Source organism: Malus domestica, chromosome 03 (genome assembly GCF_042453785.1).
Source record: "Malus domestica chromosome 03, GDT2T_hap1".
NCBI classification, from domain to species: Eukaryota; Viridiplantae; Streptophyta; class Magnoliopsida; order Rosales; family Rosaceae; genus Malus; species Malus domestica.
This window is the reverse complement of record NC_091663.1, coordinates 7,538,316-7,546,487: the sequence shown is the minus strand read 5'-3', so window position 1 is coordinate 7,546,487 and position 8,172 is coordinate 7,538,316. Positions and strand designations below refer to the sequence as shown.

The 8,172-nt window shown below is 35.5% G+C and overlaps 1 protein-coding gene across 1 annotated transcript; it reads left to right on the top strand.

Moving 5' to 3' along the window:
- The first annotated feature begins 3,983 nt into the window (after positions 1 to 3,983).
- Positions 3,984 to 7,518, top strand: LOC103420784 (scarecrow-like protein 33). The gene is made up of 2 exons (XM_008358829.4): positions 3,984 to 7,037; positions 7,242 to 7,518. Exon 1 carries the CDS (start codon positions 4,535 to 4,537, stop codon positions 6,962 to 6,964), a length of 2,430 nt encoding a protein of 809 aa, XP_008357051.1. The 5' UTR covers positions 3,984 to 4,534; the 3' UTR covers positions 6,965 to 7,037; positions 7,242 to 7,518.
- Positions 7,519 to 8,172: the final 654 nt, after the last annotated feature.

Below are 8,172 nucleotides of genomic sequence, written 5' to 3'. Positions count from 1 at the left end.
GTGTTCAACTCTTCTCATGTTCTGATCGATTTGTATTAGAACAACAGGGTATGATAGTTCAATTTTTTCATGATCCTTGTGGTGATACTGATAGGAGCATATTTATGCGACTTTGTTATTTTATTTCTTTACATTTATTTAGTTAATTTCCATTTATTGTAGTAATTTAAGTTATTTTCGTATTATTGTAATTTCAGTCGGTAAAGATGACAATAAATATCAAATGGAGCAATTTGGAGCAGTTTTGGACTTGAATTGGATTACATGCGTGAATAGCATATGGGTTGGACGTTTTTGATGTTTAAATGGTGCTAGATATGTGCTAAAATCTGAAGAAATTAAAGTTAAGGCTAGGAAGACAAGGAATTACACAAGAAAGAGGAATCATAATTGGAGAGGAACATTATCTTATCTTATCTCCAGCTGTAAGGATGAATCCTAATTACATTCCAACACTCTCTACCTGATTCTTAAAGTCCTAAAATAATTCAAAATGCCAAAACCTTTTCCTCGTTGGTTTCAGTCGTTCCCCTCCCCCCATATATATATATGAAATTCCTCCAACGATTTAGGGTGTGCCGCGCCTACCATTCATCCATTGAAGTTGCTGGAATTTTCAGAGTGATTTCTCTCTTTGTTTTAAGTTTCAATGTTTATTTTAGATTGTTATTTTCAGTTATGATGAACATGTGTAACTAAGTTTCTTTTTAGCTAGAGGTGAATTCGAAGCCATGATCATATGTTTTATATAAATTGATTACATCAAGTTATTGTTTCATAAGACATGAATGCGATTTACTTATCTGCTTTATAGAGAACTTATTCTTGTATGTTTAGTAAGGATGCATACTTAGTTTGCAGGCAGGGATTTGATGCTATAATATAAGGGAATTTCACCTAATCGTTATGAACTTATATTTATAAATAGTAAAAGTCACTAGTCATGATTGAGTTAAGTAAATTATTGGCAGGAGTATCATACTTTTCATAGTTACGAATTCTTTGTCAACGCTTATGATTTTCATAGAACTTAATGATCTTTGAGATGTATCTCTATCATGATTTTCATAGTTAGGAAACTTGAGAAGAATAATTTGGTTGCGTCCCTGAGTCCAATTCAATGAACTTAGGAAAATCTGAGAGTTAATTAGTGTTGGTTACAGTTAATTTAGGGCATTGCCATTAATGGTTTTGTAGGAATAATAACTGGAAATTGATTTGTATGCATATGATTCATGTGTGGAGAACAATCATTTAGCTATCCTTTCATCCATATTTCATTCACAACTTAATTTACTTGCTGCCATTTACTTTTGTTTTAATCAAATTCGTCCAAAATCCCTCAAGTCATTGTTTTGTTGCTAGTTTAACTTAGTTTTCAGTTTTATAAGCTTAATTTGTGTTGGTTAGCATCCCTACTAATCCCTGGAATAGAACGATCATTACTTACTCGTACTACGATTGCATATTTTATAGGGTTGAATTTGTGTGTTAGTTTCTACCACATCAGATACCCTACTTTTAAATAGACCTCTGTGGTGAAAAAGCTATTAATTGTAATCATGTGGTGAAATTTGTTATCAATCATAGTCCTTATTAGATTTTTCCTCATTCTTCTTTCATTTGTAGGGACAAAATTGTTATTTTCGTTTTTATTGATTCCATCAACCAATCATAAAGCGCTATATGGACATAATTTAAAAAAAAAAAAAAACTTTTAGAGCTACAATAAAAGAATAAATAAAAAATAAAATTACAAGGTTCATATTATCAGACTTTCTCATTTCAAGATAGCCAAGAGTCCAAAATCAATATTTAAAAAATCACAAAGACACCACCCCGTTTAGATTAGAATATAAGTTATTATATATGCAAACATTGAATTTAGTTTCATTTTAAGAAGAACAGTGGTGGACGGGACGGCTAGGGTTATGTGAGAGAGAAGGGGAAGGTGGTGGTGGTCGTTGTGGCTGTGGTTGACAAAGATAAGGATTAGGGAAGGATTTTTTTTTTCCCCTTCTATTTTTGTTGATTATAAAAAAGTGGAATTACCAAAAAGAAGAGAAAAAAAGAATGGAATGACCTTTTTAGCCCTGCATGTGGTTGAGATTTTGACAAAATTTTCAATTTGGACTACGATTGATAACGAACTTCACCACATGATTAAGATTAACACTTTTTTTCACCACATGGATTGATTTAAAAGTAGTGTCTCACTATAGGGATCAAGAAAAAAATTTAGCCTTTTTATTATTAACAATTCATTATATTTAAAAAATTTATTAATCATTTCAAAAAGAAAAAAAAACTCAACTCATTCATTCTCTAGAAGTAGAACCACTTTCTCTCTCTTCCCCTTCCTCTTAACTCAGGGGTCTACTCTTGAATTTTATTACTTTTTTTTGACATTTAGCCTTGAGCAGTGGCTTCATAATTGCAAAATGAACACTAGCTCGTTAAGTTTATATAATAACAGATTAATGATGAACTGTCCATTCATTAATACATTTGAATGACTACACGATTTCAAATTCAGATGATATTTTGTAGGAATAATCTTCAAATGAAGATTGAGACATTGAACAGTTTTGATTGTGAAATTTCTATTGTAAAGATACATTATTTGCAAGTGAGGGAATGAGATCATCCTCCCAAGAGGGGGAATGTAGATATTATTCATTATATAGAGTCTTTTATATAGTCTCTTGAAGATGATTTTTATGGATTCGTTCTTTAAACTAGCTTTCTATTAGTTTTATAGAGTCTTTTGGAGATTCTCTTATATTTATAGTAATACACGACCTCCATTAAAAGTCAACCAATGTTAACACAACCAGAGAAAAACTTATATGTAATCATTGAATGTATCATCTATCGTGGTTGTGTACTATTCACATAATTTTGGACATGCGAAACATATTACATGCAAGTTTTTATCGTTTGAATGAGTTTAAGTCTTATGAGTTGCGCAACCCTCATCTTCCTTCCCTATTCCCTTTCCTCCAAATCTTTCAAGTTTACATTCGACTTGGCTGTTACTGCGGTATCTAGGATGCTACTTTTGACCTTAATAATGGTGATTTCTACCTTAATGGCAATGTCTCTCCCGTTGTTAACAATATGGTTACTCCTTATGAAAACAAGTGGTGTTCTTGGTCTTATGGCTAGGGCTTTTGTTCTATTGTTTCAACCATAATTTATTATAAGTGTGCCTTTAGCATAGATCTGTCATGTTATTCTGATTTGTTGACGATCTATATAAGTGATAATTGTTATGTTAGTGTCGAAGTACGGATTTTTATCTTTAATTTGTTGGTTGTGCATATTCTTACCAATTCAAGTCAACAGTGTGTTCAAATTCATCTAAAAGGTTATGCATGCTTAGTTCTTAGAGAAGGTTTACTCTTATTTGGCATCATGTATTCTTTTTGTTGGATATTTTTTGCAGTTGTGTTTAAAAACCTATTGTTTTTTTTTTTTTTGCAATTATAATATATTCCTTCTTTTCAAGGGAATAAATTTTAAAGTTTGATGTCCTAAAAAATGAAAAACATTTAAGTTAAATTTTTTTTTTGTTGTAAATACAAAGTTGACACGAACTAAACCAAATCATTTTATTGTAATTAGTTCGATGGTAATTTTGAAGTAAAATTGATCCAATCCGATTATGTCAAAGGTAACATTATTATAGAATCTTCCATTTTCCATGTCCCATTTCCAAATTATGTTACATTGAAAAGTAAAAGAAAAGGACAGATTATCGAAAGAAAAACAAAGGACGAGTGGGACAAAATCTATGCGTCGCAGGAAAGGAAGAGGATCCTCTCCGGAGCTCAAAATGGATCCTCCTGATCAGCCCATCTGAACCGTTCAAATTTAATCCAACAGCTTCAAACAGAAGATTTTTTAAAATTATTATAATTACAACCGTTGGATTAAATTTGAACGGTCCAAATGGGCTGGTCAAGAAGATCCCCATCCTGAGCTGAGGAAAGCATCCTCCCAGGCAAGAAAAAGTTCAGGACTCTCTGACTCCCATTAAGATAAAAGCGGCGTTCCAAGAACGTTCGTGACGCCGGTCACGCCCACCAGCTTATAAATATTAGAAAAACTCACCCCGCAATGTTTAGTTTGGTTGACCGCCGCTTCTTGTCTCAAATCTCAACGCTTTTCTTCAAGGTACGCTAGTCCTTTTCTGTTCATCTTGCTCTCTGTCGTCCTATTCGGTAAAGGTTCGATCTTTGCTTGTTCATAGAGCCTTCCACTTGATACCCCTTGCTTCCTGTGCAATAAATCTGCAAAAACTCTGATGGGTTATCGATGTTTTTCAATTTCCCTGATGGGTTTTTGAGGGTTTTCTATTTTGCTTCTGATTTGTTCTTGTTAGTATGCTTTATTCCTTGATGGGTTCCTTCTGACTTTGTCGGTGAGATTAAATCTTTGAATTTCATCATTTTGTGTGTTGGATCTCTAAGTTTTAGAGGGGTTTTAGAGATTACAATTGTCCCAGATACTGTGTTTTTCTGTGATTGTTATGGATCATCCAACTTTCAATGGAGTTCCTGATTACATGAATGGTTTTAGTATTGATGACCTAGCCTTCTCACCCAATTCAACTCAATTCCCAAATCTCATAAATGAATATCAATTTAACCAGCTCTCTCCGGATCTTAACTTTATGGATAATCGTTTTTTCACTCCACCCGATTTCGAACAGGGTAATATTGTTCCTAAAGTTAGTGTGACCACATTTGGAGAGTCGTTTGTTCCATCTAATAGTTTGAGTCCACCAGATGAAGGCTCATTTTCACTGCCTAATACTTTGAGCCCTGGAGGAGGAGACACATCCTCCGATGACAGTGATTTCTCCGAATCTGTTTTCAAATACGTAAACCAGATTCTTATGGAAGAGAATATAGAGAAAAAGCCTTGCATGTTCTATGATCCATTGGGTCTTCGTATGACTGAGAAATCGTTCTACGATGTTCTTGGTCAACAGTACCCCTTTTCACCCAATCAGCAACCCCTTTATATCAATCCGAATGTTGAGAGTCCCGATGGTAATATTTCTGGGAATTGTACTGATTGTAGTGGTAGTACTAATTCTGGTACTAGCAATTCCATTGATCCTCAATGGGTTGGCGATCTAGGAGACCAAAAATCTTCTTTTCCACAAACTTCCCTTCCCAATGACTACCCTTTCCAGTTTAATTCAAAATCCAGTTCACAGTTGTCTGTTCCTCTGGAAAATGGCATGACTAGGCTTGGTGATGGGCTGCGTGTTGGTGATGAGCAGCATGTTGATAATGTGCTGCAGGGCTCTTCTATAGAAGAGTTTGTGGCTCAGAATATATTTACAGATAGTGATTCTATCTTTCAGTTTCAGAGAGGGTTAGAGGAAGCTAGTAAATTCCTTCCGAAAAGCACTAAGTTGCTTGTTGATCTGGAAAGCAACACAGTGTCTCCAGAAGTGAAAGCACATGTGCCGATAGTTACTGTCAAGAAAGAAAAGAGTGAGAGGAAGAACTTACTTAATGGGTCAAAGGGAAGAAAGAATCACAAGCGGGAAGATGTTGATCTCGAAGAAGGGAGGAGTAGCAAGCAGTCTGCAGTTTATTTAGAAGGGACTCAAGAGAGTGAATTATCTGAGATGTTTGACAAGGTGTTGCTTTGTCCTGGCGGAAATAATGAATCTCAGTGTGACAATGTTGCTTTTAAGAATGAAGCAAGCAAGACCTTGCAGCCAAATGGACAGGCACAAGGATCTAATGGTAATGGTGGGAAGGCTCGTGGTAAGAAACAAGGAGATAAGAAGGAAGCCGTGGATTTGCGGAATCTCCTGATTTTATGCGCACAAGCCTTGTCAACCAATGATTTTAAAACCACCAGTGAACTGCTAAAGAAGGTTAGGCAGCACTCTTCTCCTAACGGTGATGGATCTCAAAGATTGGCTCACTTCTTTGCAAATGGTCTTGAGGCTCGTATGGCTGGTACTGGCACTGGAACCCAAATGTTTTATACGTCCCTTGCTTCCAAAAGGACACCAGCTGTTGAGATTTTGAAAGCTTACCAAGTTCATCTTTCTGCTTGTCCCTTCAAGAGAATGTCAATTTTCTTCAAAAACAAGATGATTTTGAAGATGGCCGAGAAAGCAACAACCCTTCATATTGTCGATTTTGGTATCCTGTATGGTTTCCAGTGGCCCATCCTCATCCAGCATCTTTCAAAGAGAGCTGGAGGACCTCCGAAGCTACGCATTACAGGGATAGAGGTTCCCCAACCTGGGTTTCGTCCAGCAGAGTGGATTGACGAGACTGGACGTCGCTTGGCAAGATATTGTGAGCGTTTTAATGTGCCTTTTGAGTACAATGCGATAGCTTCACAAAACTGGGAATCCATCCAACTGGAGGACCTCAAGACTGAAAGGAACGAGGTGCTTGCTGTGAATTCTATGTTACGGTTCAAGAACCTACTTGACGAGACAGCTGAAGTGAACTGTCCAAGGGATGCTGTTCTAAAACTAATAAGAAGGATGAAGCCAGATATTTTTGTGCACTCTATTATCAATGGTTCCTACACTGCCCCTTTCTTTGACACTCGATTTCGGGAGGCTCTCTTCCACTACTCTGCCTTGTATGATGCATTTGATATTAATATACCCCGTGACAATGAAGAGAGGTTGATGTTTGAGAGGGAGTTCTATGGCAGGGAAGTTATGAATGTAATAGCATGTGAGGGCGTAGAGAGGGTTGAGAGGCCTGAGACATACAAGCAGTGGCAGGTTCGATGCATGAGGGCTGGGTTGCAGCTGCTGCCAGTGGACCAAGGTCTACTGAAGATTTTCAAGGATAAGGTGAAGGCATGGTACCACAAGGACTTTGAAATTGATCAAGATAGTGATTGGATGCTCCAAGGATGGAAGGGCCGAATTGTGTATGCTTCTTCTTGTTGGGTGCCAGCTTAGGAGTCTTGTAGAGTATGCTTGATTGAACTTCTTTGAGAATTGCAGGAAAGGATGATCGACAAACTGGGCAGAGGTACTATTTCCTTTCGTATTTGAATATTCTTTTCTTCCGTGTTGTACACTAATATACATGCATATACTAGTTGGCTTTATGGCAGAACTACTAGTCGGCGTTTTTATAAAATGAAGTTGATCCTTGTTAGGGTTAAGTTTGTTATTTACTCACTCAGCAAGTTAAAAGAAAAAATCTTAATTCATATTTTTCATGTTTTTTCAGGTCATTGGTGGTAATACGGTAATACCTTCTCGCAGAAGAACATTAACAACACGACTCCTTTTTCTGTGTGGTTCAGAGGTCTTTTTTTTCGTTTTTTATATTAATGGTTTGTCTACTTCATGTTGCTAATGAAAATTAGAGCATAATGTAAATGCTTGGCTTCGTTAGTATTTCGTTGCTTGTAGGGTAATGTGTATATATATGTTGGCTTCGTTAGTATTTCGTTGCTTGTAGGGTAATGAAAATTATAGCATAATATATTTTTGATATTTTTCTTCTTCTTTTTTATATACTATACAATGTTTAATTTTTTGTTTGTTTTATCTATGCGGCATCATTTGATTCGATATGTGAGCTTTATTCTTATGTCACGTTAGTGATAAGTGAGCTCTAAATATACCAGATAAGTAATGTAACATAATAGATAGAAAGAAGTCAAAGTGAAGTGAATATTCAGTTTTTTGAAATAAAATGACGACTTTTGAGTTTCTAAGAGCATAGTGAGATCAAAATCATGTTACTGGAAGTAAAATGATGCCTTTTCATGGCGTAAATTAGAATCAAAATCAAATTTTAGAGAGCAAAGTGATGACCTCTGAATTTCAAAAAACAAAAGAAAATAAAATCGAACTTAAAAAAGCTAGCTAAAAATAAGTCTTATTTTGTCAAAAACTTGTAACAAAAAAATTAAGCTTGTTTTAACTTTTAAGTTCAAAAAACAAAGTGCTAAACTATCACACGTGATTGTTTTAGGGGTAAATATCAGTTTACTACCCTCATGTTTCGTAGTTTTCAACATTTAGTACATAAAGTTTTTTTTTGTCCCAGAGTCATACCTAAAGTGTTAATTTTGGGACAGTCTCATACATCCGTTAGTCAAACTGTTAAGTCTGCTGTTAAATGATGATGTGGTGCCTATGTGAACAATGAT

Bases quoted from the DNA above. Each gene is read 5' to 3' on its own strand.
- LOC103420784 (XM_008358829.4), top strand. From the start codon at position 4,535: ATGGATCATCCAACTTTCAATGGAGTTCCTGATTACATGAATGGTTTT.